Source organism: Podarcis pityusensis (assembly GCF_964106645.2).
Source record: "Podarcis pityusensis genome assembly, chromosome: 6".
Classification (NCBI taxonomy): Eukaryota; Metazoa; Chordata; class Lepidosauria; order Squamata; family Lacertidae; genus Podarcis; species Podarcis pityusensis.
Window position 1 is genome coordinate 88,582,590 of NC_138030.1, and position 16,923 is coordinate 88,599,512.

General features: G+C 42.8%; 1 protein-coding gene across 2 annotated transcripts in view; it reads right to left on the minus strand.

Annotated features, from left to right (window-relative positions):
* Positions 1-16,923, minus strand: part of BRINP3 (BMP/retinoic acid inducible neural specific 3) — a 258,994-nt gene that overhangs the window by 94,096 nt on the left and 147,975 nt on the right. For both annotated transcript variants that reach the window (XM_081012140.1, XM_081012141.1), the window contains exon 4: positions 6,892-7,082. In XM_081012140.1, coding sequence (XP_080868266.1) covers positions 6,892-7,082 — 191 coding nt within the window. The remainder of the gene's footprint in view (positions 1-6,891; positions 7,083-16,923) is intronic.

The window sequence follows — 16,923 nt, forward strand, 5'->3', positions numbered from 1 at the left end:
TTGTTTTGTTTTTTGTATTCAAGAGCAGCCATGTTCTGCTTCTGCAGAGAAATGTTGCAAATAAAGCAAACATTTTCAAGCATTATTTCAAAACCTCAGAAAGAAAAGTGGCGAGTTACTGTAGAGCGTGCTGTTGTGATCCTCTGGCACAACTAAGTCCATTGCAATCCGTAGGCCGACTGTGTCATAAGATTGGACTGCAAGTCAGTTGCACAGGATGGGAAAGGAGACACAATTTTTTGGTCCTCTGACCCAGCGCCAAAGAGCAAGAGCAAGCCAGAGCAAGCCAGTCGACCTTTTGACAGGGTGAAACGATGAGAAATATGAAACCAATCAGCTTTGAGATGGAGATCTAGGATAAGCAGCAGCAATCTGCTCAGCACTTGGATGGGAATAATGGAAAACATTAAGTAATAGCAAGTCTGTCAACACTTTGGGCAGGAAGCCATTCGCGCTTATAGCCGGGCTGCAAACTAACCAATCAGAAAGCACTGCTCTTGTGAATGTTACACATTCATTTTTGCAGATAAGCACCTCAAACATGGAATGCCAATTTTCAGCAAGGCAGAAATATCCCCATTTCCAAGCTACTGCCCTTCTCCTGATCCCCTACCTTGCAGATTTGCATGGTATTAATATAAATCAGTTATGTTGCGTGGAAACGATAGGAAGGGTAGAAAAGGAGGTTTCTCAGTAGCCTGTGGGCTAGGGAGGGAAAGAAAGAAAACCCTGGCTAAATAGTTAATCATTTGTCTAAAAAATAAAATAAAATAGCAATTAAGTCATTTTTCAATAATCCCATAGCAGCCACCCCAGTCTTTTCCCTCTGCCAATGCACTGCCAGGAAAGCATTCTCCAACTGCAAAACCCCAGATTAATTTTAACCAGTATATCAATATAGGATTTGGAATCTTTTAAAAGCTGCAAAGCCTCCAAATTATTAGAAGGGCATTTAGTTTCCTTTTCAGATCCATAGGGCTTACAATTACACGGTGACTGAGGATGTAAATTATGATGTTTGAATTAATGTGCTTTATTTATTCCTTTCACCCAGCACCGAGAGATCAATATAGCTTCAAATGTCAGATTTCAGCTGGAGAATTTTACTCAGCATAAATTCCTCTTAAATAGGCTAACATATAAAGGCTGTAGAAGGGGAGGGGAGAAGCAAACACAGCTCTAAACAGATTAATTTCACTGTTATCTGCAATATCTGAGTCACTGCTTATTGTTACAAATTAAGACCAGCATCAAAAAGTTAAGTTGAGAAAATGAGCGATGCTTTTTTCGGTATCCTCAAAGCTTACGAGGGGCAAAATGCAATTATACTCCCTCTGATGTCTGCATACAAAGTAGATAGTTGCGGAACTATGTATAGGTCTTCGTGAAAATTCTGGGCTTTAAGGAATCCATTACTTGAGTAATAGGGCATCAACATGGCATCCACTGAAACACATGTGCCCACAGAGTCCTCTTCTGGTGCCCACAGGGCCATGTCTCCTTTCCCTCTTAAAAGAAGCCTTTTATTATAGTCAACAGAAAACCTTTATCAGGCCCAGCTGAGGGAGAGAGTGTGAGTGGTTGCAGAGTACATGCAGACGTGTGCAAGATACCCACAACAGTTTGTGTATTTTGCAAATGCACCCATGAGCCAAAAAAAGGTTAGTGGCTACCGATTTATGAACTCCTGCACTCCTTACATACACACACACACACACACACACACACACACAGTACCTAACTGTTAGCCTGCTCATGCCAAAGCTTCCATGCTTTTGGGCCAGGAATGGGCAACTGAAAGCCCATGAAATAACAGAATAAAAAAATGTTCATGGCAGAACAGCATGTTCCATGGCATTATATTGTCGCCACAGCATCTGAAACAAGTATAACAATCTAAATATCTGGTATCGCCAACAGAAAATGAAGAAAGAAAGAAAGAAAGAAAGAAAGAAAGAAAGAAAGAAAGAAAGAAATGAAAGGAGTTAGACAGAAATGACTGGGATATATGAAATGTTTGGGGGAACATTACTTTCTATGCAATACATGGTTCTGCATGCAACCAAGTCATCTTCTCCATCCCATGCCATAAAGATATCATTGGCTATGAATTATGATGGGATCAGAATCAGTAGACCTCAAAATACGGGGTGTTTGACTTTATATAGACATTGGGTTGGTCCTTGTAGGAAGAAGATACTTGATTGTATCTCATCCAGCATCCTCTGGTCTGATTCAGTAGGGAACTTCTTATGCATGCAAGGCACTACAGTGTGTAATTTTACAGAAGCCATCCCAGTTTCTGATTTTATTCCAGAATGTCCCGCTTTTCCTTAGAATGTCCCTATTTTCATCAGATAATTGTTGGAGGGTACGGAGTCATATGACCCCCGAGCCAAGGAGATAGGTAACTATACAACCTTTAGAAGACACCTGAAGGCGGTCCTGTATAGGGAAGTCTTTAAAATGTTTTATTATGTTTTTTATATGTTGGAAGCCACCTAGAGTGGCTGGGGCAACCCAGTCAGATGGGAAGAGTATAAATTGTTATTAGCATTATTGGATGTCCCTATTTTCATTGGAGAAATGTTGGAGTGCATGCCGTTAAGAGTCCATTGATACACAAGGCTCTCTTGCTGCAGAAAATAGCAAGGATAATTGTGCTAAATGGACAGACATGAAGGATGCAAAGTTGAAATTTTTCTCAATACTCCCTTAAAACAAATAAACAGAAGGCCATGTCTGGCACAAAATACTATAGCTTAATCAAAAAGACAAAACAATGAGGTGTAGAGGTGCGAAAAAAAGAAGGAAAAAAAGCCATTAGCAAAAGAAAAATTTCCCCTATAACTGAAACATTTTCCTCTGCCTGAAAGCTTTCGCATTGGGCACAGAAGCCTAACAATGTTAGCTCTTTCATGTTTCCAACATGGCAGGTTGTCTGTTTTTGTAAATGAATGCATAAACTGAATATAGGCCTCAGGCTTCTGGCAAGTTGCTAGTGAAGCCCCTCAGGCACAATATCCATTGATTTACAAAATAAATGCAACCACTTCAAAACAGAGCGATGCATACGTTGGAAGGCCTAATAAGATATTTCAGGCAATGTGGTTATGGCTACAGACTTCCTGTCACATGCACACATTGGGGAGGAGAAGTCATACTGAGCGCAATATGCCATAGCCTACAACACATTTGTCTACGGTAAGGTAAAAGGTAAAGGTAAAGGATGCCTGGACGGTTAAGTCCAGTCAAAGGCGACTATGGGGTTTTGGCGCTCATCTAACTTTCAGGCCGAAGGAGTTGGTGTTTGTCCACAGACAGTTTTTGGTCATGTGGCCAGCATGACTAAACCGCTTCTGGCACAACAGAACACCATGATGGAATCCAGAGTGCATGGAAACGCCGTTTACCTTCCTGCTGCAGGGGTACCTATTTATCTACCTGCACTGGCATGCTTTCATACTGCTGGGTTGGCAGGAGTTGGGACAAAACAATGGGAGCTGACCCTGTCATGGGGATTCGAACCGCTGGCCTTCCGATCGGCAAGCCCAAGAGGCTCAGTGGTTTAGACCACAGCGCCACTTGGTATCAGAACTCGATGAGCAGTAAGCCTTAAACTGGCTATCTGAGGAATCTCAGCCAGTGATTCATTCTGTGCATCAGCACCAAACTTTGTTTAAATGATAAGCATTTAGAATGATGGATCCTGGGCACCCTTGCAGCAAGAGATGCTCACTGGAATGTCCACCTACTACTTTTGTAGGCTCCCAACATGATACAACATCCTGATTTCCCATGAACCAGGGGCGATGGAGCTTGTATGTTTTTCCTGCACCCCCATCATGTATTAGTTTATCCAGTTTCATGAATGCCTAGAGAGGGGTATGGTTCATAGTGCTTCCTGATTGAATGTATTGGGCTCCGAAAACATGCCTACCTAAACCAGGCTCATTTACTGCTACAACCCAGAGAGGAAATGTGGGAGGGTACGGTTCTTGCCTTGTACATCAACCGAGCATTACAAGACAACAAAATTAAGTGACCCCAATGAACTTACAAGCTTTGGCAATGCCATCCTTTAAGAGATGGCTCCTGGAATAGTTCCCAGGACTGTAGCAATTTGTGTACAAGTGTTGAAAAAAGGATCCATCTGTCCAACTTGCCTGCAGTTGAACCTGTGAACTGTAGCTAGAATCTGGATTCTGGTGTGATTGTTGACCTATCTGCAAAACATGCCTGGCTATGCAGGCAACCGCAGGAGCCATATCATAGCTGCATCATGCTGTGTCAAAGCAGCTCCAATCCATTATTTTGGCACCCCATCAACTACCATTCTACACAAAGGCTTCCTCTACCAGCAGCTGTGTATAAATTTCTACTCCCTCTATCTGAAAAGCTAAACTGTTTACAATTTATACTTGGGGCAGCTTCAAACATGCCTGCCCATCACTTGATTGCAAATTGGCCTTACTGAATGTTTCATACTCACAGGCGAACCACCAAAGGGAAAATGTCTGCATCACCTCACCTCACCTCAGACACAACATTTTACAACAATGGCAGCTCAACGATTTGGCTGCAAGTCATCAAGTGTTGAGTAATCAAGCAGTGTGTGTGTGTGTGTCTGTGTGTGTGTGTGTGTGTGTGTGTGTGTGTGTGTGTGTACCGGCCCTTTTTTATTTGTATACATAGCAAAAGTGAGGATGTTGACAGAATTAAGCTACAGCTGTGTGACAAGTTTTCGGTGGCTCAGTTTTAGGTGATGATAATGATGGCATAAATTAGATGCTAGTTGTAAGAAGGAAAAAATAGAATGCAAAGTTCTGAAATATTCATAATCGAAAAATGCAAAAACAACAACCCAACTCTCCTTTCAAAGCATCTTCCACTATTATAATCAAGAAACTCAAAGCAGCTATTACTTGTGCATAAAGCCTCAGTTTTGAAATGCATTGTTTTTAGCCAGCAACGCTGATAGCTTTATATATATTGTAAAGTAAATAGCAACAATAGCAGAAAACCTTAGACTATCCACCACAGAATATGGGTTTATTGACCTACACATAGCTGGTTAGGAAATCTAAACAGGACAGAAGCAGGAGCCATAAACACTTGCAGTTGAGTGCTCTTTCACACATTTCATTCTTCTTGTTTCATTCCTAAAATGTTTTTGATCTGGGACAGTCAATCTGGTGCCCTGCAGAAATTGCTGGGACTACAAATCCCATTATTCCTGACATACTCCCTGGGGATGATGTGTGTCAAACAACATTTGGTGAGTGCCACCCCTGTTTTAGATTTACTCCTAAAAAATAAATAAAATGTATCATACTGGGATACTCATCAGCAAGCTATGACGGGCTGCAGTGTGTACACTTAATGGCAAGTCAGGGTGTGCCTCTGTGGAATGTTTAAAATGGCACTGAGATTGCACCTTGACAATCTTGCTTCATCCAAATTTATCAGTAAACATCTAACCTGTGCATGCAAGCTGATCTCAAAGTCCCAGCTCAGCAGCCCTAATCAATACAACAAGCAGACGGCTAGTTTTTGGGTTGTAAGACATTCCTGTCTCTTAACTTGATGTTTTCTCACAGAAAGGACACCTACCAGCCTGATCCCATGAGGAATTCGGTTTTGCAGTGATAGAAAAACTTGGACATAGCATACACAACCCTGTTCTGCACCTCATACATGCAAACAAACACCCTTTTTGCTACAGAATGGAGGTGCCAAGAGGTTCCTTGATAATGGAAGAAATAATGGACTCACCACTATCTGTCTCTTAAAATCCTCTTCCATGGGAAAGGTTTTAGCTAAGCCCTGATGATGGAACCATGGGACCAAATGAGATGAGATACCAACCACATAATTAGAAATAGTATGATTAGCTTTCTAAAAGTAAATGGCAAGGAGGCCCCAATCTAGACTGGGATGCTGGCCTGGGGGCTTTGAACAATTTTGCTCCCTGCTGTGATCCCAATCCAGATTGAGAGCCCCATGCCTATAGTTTGGGAGCTCTCACCCCCCCCCAAAAAAATCAAATAGCACGTGCAGGTGGCCTGTCACAAACTGGGACTGTGCTGGGTGGGGCGCAACATGTCAAAAGAAACGTACCACCCCACAATCAGGGTCTCTGTACTTGCAATATACTTAAATTTTTAAAAAGCCACTAACACAAATACGAAGTGATTGGTGTCTTGTCTAGTTTGGCTCTCAGTATATGATTCAGCTATAATAATAAAAAATGAAGAATATGTTTTACAGAGAGCTAGAGTGTTCTACAGATATCATATTGGAGATTTTGGTCCAAATCCTATCTCAAATTCTCAATGAACTGGCAAGTTTAAGTCTCTGGATTGTACCACATTCAGGGTGTAGGTGGGGATTCATATTACTGAGAGCACGTGCCGGGTGTACTTTTGTATTGAGAAGCATTCACTCATGTGAACCCCTGCATCTACTCAGAAGTGGTACAGTCCAGACACGAGTTTATCACCTCAGTAGAACTTGGAACCTGCTTAAGGATCCATCAGGTGGCCTTTGCCTATCCCTGGGTGGTGGAGCCAAAATACTGTGGGAGCTCTGGGACTTCTGAGGCCTCTTTTCTCCCATATGCTCTCTGAACACCACAAGAGATAGCAGAGGACTCTCTGAAGTGGGCTCCACGAGGAGTTGGAGATAGCAGAAGAAATATTAACAGATCTGGAGCAAGCCTGGGTGTGTGCAGAAGGATCTTTGGGTCCTGGTCCATAAATCCTCACTTGTAATCTGGAATCGCCATACTTATATTGCAGAGCCATTTGGAGAACCAACAAGGTAAAAGACATATATTACAAGTAAATAACTCAGTTTTTCTCACGTGGTTCCAGAGAACTTTTTTTATACCTTTATGGCAGTGGAGGCAATCTGAATATGGTGGAGTCTTCTCAGGGTGCTGTCCCGGTCAATGAAGTATGAGGCTGCCAGTTGGTGTAGTGTTTCCAGTGTCACTGTGGTACTGTTAATGCTGGGATCACTTGCTTCCGATCTCTTACTCAGCTTCCGCTTGTCCACAAAAATGGTGAGTGACTCCTCTCCTGCAGAAACAATATAACAACATTATCAGTTAAAGTTGCCATGATTATTATTATTTTTCCATAACGAGAGATGGATGGGTTGTTAATTTTTGTTCTCTAAGTTTCTCATTTTCCCCAATGTTAAATTCACTTCTTCACAATTCTACAGGAATTTGCATTTCTTTTTTTAAAAAAATTGTGAATCTTCACCAGCATTTTCCTATGAATTTTTCCTAATATATGTGTTTGTATGCAATTTTGACTAATGCACACGTTTTTGCAAGCATTTTCACCCAATAAAATGTTTTTGTATGTTTTTTTCATTAATATATTCATTTTATGTACACATTTCCCTAATGTGCAGTTTTGTAAACATTCTTTTTAAGGTATTTTTTATTACATTTCCCAAAAAAATCACATGGACAGTCCAAGACATTCCATTTTCTAACGTTTTATCCACTTCCCATCCCATTTTCCATGGTGGGTTTTTTTTTATTATTTCTCCCCCTTGCTGAACCTTATCTCCCCTCTCTTAAATCCTAACAATAATACAGTAATCTCTAATGCCTTCTGTTGCTCATAGTTCAAATCCTGATTGTGAATTTACCGTAGTATAATATTTCTTTAAATAGTCTGAAAAAGGCTTCCATCTTCCATAAAGCAATCATCATTCTCTTATTCTATTGGTTAGCTTTGCTGATTCAGCATTGTCCATAACTCTACTTATCCATTCTTCTTTGGTGGGAATGTCTTAATCTTTCCATTCTTATGCATAAAGAATCCTAGTTGCTGTAAAAAGGTAGAAAGCTAAAGGGCCCCTGGATGGTTAAGTCCAGTCAAAGGCAACTATGGGGTTGCGGCGCTCATCTTGCTTTCAGGTGAAGGAGCCGGCGTTTGTCCACAGACAGCTTTCCGGGTCATGTGGCCAGCATAACTAAACCGCTTCTGGCACAATGGAACACCATGATGGAAGCCAGAGTGCACGGAAACGCTGTTTACCTTCCCACTGCAGCGGTACCTATCTATCTATTTGCACTAGCATGCTTTTGAACAGCTGGGTTGGCAGGAGCTGGGAGCAATGGGAGCTCACTTGGTTGTGGGGAGTTGAACCGCCGACCTTCTGATCGGCAAGCCCAAGAGGCTCAGTAGTTTGGACCACAGCACCACCCATCTCCCCTAACTGCTGTACATAAACAACTTAACCACCTTTTTTTGGAATTTCTGTTCTTTTAAGACAGTTTTGTGAACATTCTTTGGTTGGAGAAGTGCATTGCAAAATTCAGAGAAGAGGTCATATCTCTCTTTTGTTATTCCCATTGCTTCCCAATTACGTTGTGTGAGAGGGGAAACAAGGCAGTGACCGATCCTCAAGCACAAAAGATAAAACGATGATATAGTTAACATGAGGATTAATGTGGGAGAAAACTGGAGATTAATTCTTGCAAACAAATACTTAATTTACAATTGCAAATAGATGCTTCTGCCACACTTGACACATGGATGAATCTTTTCTTGCCAGCCGTAGTCCACAGGCGTGAAATAGGCTTAGAAGATGATCTAAACATTAGTTAACAAATGGACGTGATTTGGAATACTATGCAAGGTTGTGAGTCTTAAGGACTCAAAAAGGATTAATCACAGTGTGTAGCAAAAGGAGGGAGGGTTAAAAAAAGATTATGCAGCACCATAACCACACAGCTGTGAGTCCTACAAACTGTAAGAAACATCTGCAAACGTTCTAGAGGCAGTTCTGCCTCAGCTGCCACAAGCAAAATGAAAGTGTGTACAAGTTAATTTTTCTTTCCAGCTCACCAGGACAAAACAAAACCCCAAAGTCCCGTGTAATCCCATAATTGGTTCATGGGATTATGGGGCCTTTACTCTAGTAATGCCCTTGTCTTGGACAGATATTCATCACTGGGCAGAGATTGACATTCATACTCTAGACTGACATTTGCATAGTATTTTACAATGTCTTTGCGAAACCTGAAATGTGCAAGCTATTCCTGAGTCCTGTTCCTGAGTCTAGACTTAATTCTTCACAGGCATACGATATTTTTTCTAGGCCATAATATGCAGTAGCGAGGCATAGGCATCTTAATTGTGTCAGCCCACCCTGATATCTGTTGCGTGTTAAGATCACCAAAACTACCTAGAAATAAATTCAGACATGACTCAGATTTTAGTTTGAGGTTTGGCATAATTTTGGCCACAACTTTATTGATTACAGGCTGTGATTGGTTTGCTTAGGCATTGGTTAAGACTATCTGAACCTGTCCCAGACTATCCAGGACAGGAACAGAACTGACAACTGCCAGTTGCAGAGGTCCATCAAGGTAAGCATCCCAGGAGATTGATTGTGATGGGTGCCGATCCCTAAGATCACACCCAGAATGCTTCTAGGGGCTCTTGCATGGCCCTATCCCCCTTTCAGGGGTCGGACAAATGCATGATAAGCCGATGGATTCCTTTAACGGAATACCTACGCAGCAACCATCAGAGGGACAGGTCACAGTCATGGCTCGTCCCCTCCACACGCATTAACCAATGCCTAACCGCAAACCTTACAAAGTTGTGAAGATTTGCTACACGGTAGGCAAAACCCAAAAGGAACCACCAATCAGCCAAGTGGGGAAAATTCCTACTGGGCCCCTGCCCCAAAAGCAGACAACCCACAACGGTATAGCAAGGTCAACACAGACCCTAATATAGAGAGGGTGGGCAGGTGATCCAGCCAATGAGGTTGCAATTTCTGCAACCCCATTGGCCGGAACAGGTCCCATGCTTCTGAGGGACCAATCGGGTAGCTGTGGCAATCCAAACTTACCCACCCCAGCAACAGAGAGTCAGTTGTGGTGACCTCACCGCAACACATGCTTTCTGGGAGAATCCAATTTGTGTGGAGGGATGAAGGCTGAGGCAGGGAAATGCACAAGGAACTGATGTGATGTCACATCACCCAATTGACTCCTACAACAAAAGTGCCGCCAAAGAGGGATTTGCTGTTTTTAATTAGCATCGGTAAAGAATCCCGTTGTGGCTACTTCGACAAGGAAGAAGGTGCACAATAGTTAGGAAATGGCAGGCTGCAATAATGAATTAAATCAGCATGGGTCTTAGGAGCAACTTCAGGAACGATTTAAATAGAAATGCAAATCACAAAATGCTGTATAAGAGGCATTAGAATAATACTGTAACAGCTTTAGTTAAATATACATAAATATGACTTGGGAACATGTATTTTTATAATGTGTAATAATAGATGTCCCTATGATTAAAACACTTGGAGCTGTTTTCTGCCTCTAGACATATTTTGCACTGTAGACGTATTCGAAAAGCCTACCTTCCAATTTTCTCTTCTTATTAGTAATGAAAGGAACATAAACCTTCCATTTTAAAACCACGCAGTGCTCCAGTCAGATGGCATGTGAAGGATGATGGACTATTTTGGGAAAGCAGCTAGCAATATATATTAGCCACTATCAGGATAATAAGTGTGTAGCAATTCCCAGGGTGGTATATGCACACTGAGTTTGTTCCCGTTGCCTACTATGGCAATGAAACCATGTGACTCAAAGCCTACTGAGGTGTTAAGACTGTGAAGGAGAACTTGGTGCATAAGGTAGCCACTCCCCTGTTGTGCTTACATGTAACACAAACCTTTGAAGGGAAGGAGGAAGGGAGCCTTGCTGCAGACAGACTTCTCTGAAGCTTTGATCCCCACTCTCAGAGCTCAAGATTGCATGCAGCCTACACATGGGAAGGTTCCCACTCTTCAGATGTTTGAGTTGCATATGCAGACTCCAGGGCTGCAACCACACTTCTCACTCATGTGTTCTCCATAAGAGCCAGTGTGGTGTAGTGGTTAAGAGCGGTAGTCACGTAATCTGGGGTTCGCGTCTCCGCTCCTCCACATGCAGCTGCTGGGTGACCTTGGGCCAGTCACAATTCCTTGAAGTCTCTCAGCCCCACTCACCTCACAGAGTGTTTGTTGTGGGGGAGGAAGGGAAAGGAGATTGTTAGCCGCTTTGAGACTCCTGAGGGGGAGTGAAAGGCGGGATATCAAATCCAAACTCTTCTTCTTCTTCTTCATAAATAGAATGGCCGAAGGGGGCTTCCATGAGCGCTCTGTGCAGGAATATTTCTCCTTCCATGCCCCATTCCAGCTGGAGGGAGCTGGTGGATGGTACTGCAATCTCATTCCATTAAAATGGATAGCATTTATGCCAATGATAAGCTGACTCTTCATCATTGTGGAACTTTTTTTAAGGCTGAGGGTAACCTTACAGGGGCTACATAACAGCAGTGAGTGAGTCCAGAGGCAAAAGTGGGTGACATAATAGATGTGACTCTACCTTTGCACAGTGGTGTGGTTCATCTGCGTAAAAAGTCAGAGGGTTCTACCCCACTGCTTGCCCACACCTTTCCATCCTCCACTAGGGCAAGCAAGAGACATTATCATAGTTGAAGGGCATGCTAGTAAAGGTAAAGGGACCCCTGACCATTAGGTCCAGTCGTGACCGACTCTGGGGTTGTGGCGCTCATCTCGCTTTATTGGCTGAGGGAACCGGCGTACAGCTTCCGGGTCATGTGGCCAGAATGACTAAGCCGCTTCTGGCAAACCAGAGCAGCGCACGGAAACACCGTTTACCTTCCCACTGGAGCGGTACCTATTTATCTACTTGCACTTTGATGTGCTTTCAAACTGCTAGGTTGGCAGGAGCAGGGACCGAACAGTGGGACGGGGATTCGAACCGTCGACTTTCTGATCGGCAAGTCCTAGGCTCTGTGGTTTAACCCACAGCGCCACCCATGTCTTGAAGGGCATGCTAAAGCCTGGCAAAACTATCTGATGAGTGTGCAGAGCAAAGAGGGCTGGTGAGAGTTGTGATCTGTGGAGAGGCTTGGACCACAATTGTCCCCCAAGCTGGGGTTCCCACCCCCGTAGTAAACAGTACTTCCAAAAAGTAAATGTGTTTTGGGGTTCATTTGAACGATAAACAGCATTGAAATTTAAGCAATCAATCAATTAATCAATAAATGTGTAGAAGGAATTATTGGGTCAACATATTGTATGTCTTTGTTAATAATTTAGTCAAAATAGCAGTAGAAATGCTGGACTTTCAGACCATATGAAGCTTCAGCTGAGGATAAAACAGACACCGAAAACAATGAGATTGTTGTAACAGGGCACAGTCATGGAATTCTAGTTCTAGAATGAATAACTCTTTACAAAATGATGGGAAGGGAAACAGGGGGTGAGAAACATTCAAAAGTGGCAGATGAAGTTAATGGACTATGCTGAGTTGGTGAAACTAACTAGGAAAATTTGGAACCAGCAAGACCAGACCTTTCTGAAAGACTGGAATAAATTTATGTTGTATTTGAAAGACAATTGTAAACAATTGACATCGTTAGTAGGGCTACAATAAGTTTTGTAAGGTTAGAGATATCAATTATCAGTATGATGTTCAAATGGTGTGTTCAAGATTTGGATTAAGGGTAATAATAACAACAAAATGCAATATCAGAGTATAATTAGGAAAACCACTAGTTGAGGAGGAGGGAAGTCTCAGGTGGTTTTTATATATTATATTCAAGATTGTTGTTTTGCAAAAACAGAAAGTCCTTTACATCTTGTTTATTTCTGACTTTGCAACACTACAAAAAACATGTCCGAACAGTTCAGTGTTCAGCAAGCAAGTGACTAAGACTTCCTTCACATACGCAACAGGAAGGTCTCATATTACACACAGAACAAAGACTTCTGAAGCCTGTGAACTTCCGGGAAGATTCTTTCCCACAGCTAGTCATATCATGTGATGTTTTCACCAAGCTGCCAGTTTGCAGCTGCGTTGCTCTCATATCGTAACAGGAATTACAGTGGTACCTCGGGTTACAGACGCTTCAGGTTACAGACGCTTCAGGTTACAGACTCCACTAACCCATAAATAGTACCTCAAGTTAAGAAGAAGAAGAAGAAGAGTTTGGATTTGATATCCCGCTTTATCACTACCCGAAGGAGTCTCAAAGCGGCTAACATTTTCCTTTCGCTTCCTCCCCTACAACAAACACTCTGTGAGGTGAGTGGGACTGAGAGACTTCAAAGAAGTGTGACTAGCCCAAGGTCACCCAGCAGTTGCATGTGGAGGAGCGGAGACGCGAACCCGGTTCACCAGATTACGAGACTACCGCTCTTAAGCACTACACCACACTGGCTTAAGAACTTTGCTTCAGGATGAGAACAGAAATCGCGCGGCGGCGGCATGGTGGCGGGAGGCCCCATTAGCTAAAGTGGTACCTTAGTTTAAAAACAGTTTCAGGTTAAGAACGGACCTCCAGAATGAATTAAGTTCTTAACCTGAGGTACCACAGTACAGTAAGTAGAAGCAGGGTGAGGAGAGCCCACCTTGAGCAGTTGCTCCTTATTGATTCCACACACACCCCACCCTGCATTCCATCCCCTACTGCCTTTCCCCCAAGGCAGGAAAAGCATCTCTTTGGGGAGGAAGTTGATCGAGTAGTGTGGTGATGGAGTCTGGGCAAATAAGGGCTTCCAGTGGAAAGGGATGCTCTGAACGCCTTGTCCTTCCAGGGTTGATTGGGATGTGCTGAAGAAGAAGATACATCATCTCTAGCAGGAAAAGAGGCCAATCGCCTTTTCCTGCTAGAGATGATGTATTGCACTGATCCATATATTCAGCAAAGCCTGATACCTCCTTTTCTCTCTCTCCCCCACTGCCACCAAAAATAAAATAAAAAATACCATATTTTCCCATCTATAAGACGCCCCAATGTATAAGACTATTTTGGGGGACTCCAATTTAAGAAAATGCGGGGGAGATCTATCTGTGTATAAGACACCCCCAAATTTTGGACATTATTTTTTAGGGAAAAAACCTAGTCTCATACACCGAAAAATACAGTACATTTCAAAATATGCCAGGGACTTATCAAAAAATGTATGTCATATCGTAAGGTATCAAACCGAAGACCTGAAAATATAAATGTGATTGGGAAAGAGAATTGCAAATTCCTGAATTGAGAGATGTAGAAACTGGTAGAGAAACTCTATGCAGTCTTATATCAATGGTCTCATATGCCAGCCATGATTATGAGGATGTGACAGGTATTGGCTTTACAATGGGGGTGATTTTTTTACCAGGAAGCCAGTGAAATGTAGCGGTTTGAGTACTGGGCTAAGCTAGGTTGGAAAAACCTGCTCCCTTGTGAAGCTCACTGCAGTGAATTTGGTCCAGTCACCAGTTTCTCAGTCGAATTTGCCTCGTATTGAGGTGCAAAATGGAAAGGAGAGGACCCTGAGGTACTCTGGGGAAGGGCAGTTACAAAAATACTGTATGCAGTGCTATTTTTCCACAAAGTGAGGTGCTGGAGTTCACCAAGTTCTTCCTTGTACTCTTAGAACAATGGCAATGGCACCCAGCTGAGAGGTGCCAGAACAGAGCTCTGGCTGGGGGGGAAAAGCCCTGACTATATCATTTTCAAAACATTTATTGGAAGAGTGATTTTAAAAATCAGGTGCCTTATTGGTTATTAAATACCACCTTCTTCTGGGTTATCTGGCATTTTAATGTCATGAAGAAATACACTGTGCTGGTTGGTAAACTAATTTTCCAGTTACAGATAGGTAGCCGTGTTGGTCTGCCATAGTCAAAACAAAAAAAATTTCCTTCCAGTAGCACCTTAAAGACCAACTAAGTTAGTTCTTGGTATGAGCTTTCGTGTGTATCTGAAGAAGTGTGCTTGCACACGAAAGCTCATACCAAGAACTAACTTAGTTGGTCTTTAAGGTGCTACTGGAAGGAAAAAAATTTTGTTTTAATTTTCCAGTGTTTAGCCAATAAAATTCTGGCAGCTGGACTAGACAAAGAAGAAGTAGTATTTTCGGCCAATGAACAAAAGAACATACCATATATGAATGCCTCTAGGACAGGTCAAAACCAAACAAAAAAGTGCTCTAGAATCTTAGGCCAGATAAAATATTCTTCAAATACAATATATGGTGTAAATACATGTTGTCTTATTCAGTACAAGCAACTTACTGCATTTAACATATTAACATGTTTAAACTTTAGTGACATTGACATTTGAAACTAATGGACCTAATTTAGTCATAGTAATTAATCTCAATGGGTCTACACTGAGTAAAACTTAGTTGAATACTTCCCCTTGCCTCCAGAAACCATATTTTCTACAGAACAATAAAGCAGCAAGAATCCCCGCTCACCACACTTTCTCACAGTAATATTTTTCTTTTTAAAAGCAGTTTTTCAGAGCTCCCATTTAGAAAACCCAAGGGCAGCATGTTTCAGGGTTTGTGAATAGAGATTTGGAAATATTTCAGACAGAGCCATCCCCTTTATGGTCAAAAGGGAATAGCCTTGCCAGTCAGTAGGTTGCAGGGGCATACGAAAAAATCTCTCCACAAGTCATGCATTTGCCAAGTTTGCTTCCTTGCACATGAATACAAATGTTTGTCAGCTCTCGTGAAGAAAGGAAAATGCAAAATTGGCTTCCTCTTTTCTTACTACCATCCTGTCTGTGGAATGCTCTCCCCAGGGAAATTCGCCTGGTGCCCTCATTATACACCTTTAGTAAAGGTAAAGGGTCTCTTGACCATTAGGTCCAGTCATGGCCGACTCTGTGGTTGCGGTGCTCATCTTGCTCTATTGGCAAGGGAGCCGGCCTACAGCTTCCGGGTCATGTGGCCAGCATGACTAAGCTGCTTCTGGCGAACCAGAGCAGTGCACGGAAACGCCGTTTACCTTCCCGCCGGAGCGGTACCTATTTATCTACTTGCACTTTGAGGAGCTTTCGAACTGCTAGGTTGGCAGCCTTTAGGCACCAGGCAAAAACTGGTCCACTTTAACCAGGCCTTTGGTTGATTTGATTGACATCCTATGCCCTTTTAAAATGTGTGTGTGTGTGTGTGGCGGGGGGGGGATTATTGGGTTGTTGTTGTTTTTATTTTGATTATGTACTTTGTGGTTTTTATATTCTGATTTTCTCCTGTGAGCCGCCCCAAGACCTGCAGGCATAGAGCGCTATATAAATTCAATAAATAATAATAATAATGTTGACCAAAAATAATTTTGCAGGAAATCTATATGCAATTAGAAGAAGAAGAAGAAGAAGAGTTTGGATTTGATATCCCGCCTTTCACTCCCCTTCAGGAGTCTCAAAGCGGCTAACATTCTCCTTTCCCTTCCTCCCCCACAACAAACACTCTGTGAGGTGAGTGGGGCTGAGAGACTTCAAAGAAGTGTGACTGGCCCAAGGTCACCCAGCAGCTGCATGTGGAGGAGCGGAGACGCGAACCCGGTTCCCCAGATTAGGAGACTACCGCTCTTAACCACTACACCACACTGGCTCTCTTTCTTAAGGGAAAAGGGAAGCATTTCTGTTGTAAACCAACAATGGTACTTGCAATCAGTGGCGTAATGTGGGTTACCAACGCCCGGGGCTGCATGGAGCGAGGGATGGGAGGGAGGGAAACAGATGGAGTGCACATGCACACTCAACTGCTTAACAGCATCCCCATCACCCAGGAAATCACAGCTGTGGAGATAGAAAAAGAAGAGTCATTCTGTTTTCTGGAGAGGTCACTTCCTGGTTCACACGGAGAAGCCGTTTTCAACAGAGCCCAGCAATGTAAGCATGCAGCTGTATTGAGGCAGCACTGGGCGTTGAAATTTTGTGCTCCTAATAATTCTGCGACCGGGGCAACTGCCCCTTGGGGGCCCCCACATGCTACACCTCTGCTTATAATTTAACTTAGTAAACCATGGGTAGGCAAACTAAGGCCCAGGGGCCGGATCCGGCCCAATCGCCTTCTAAATCC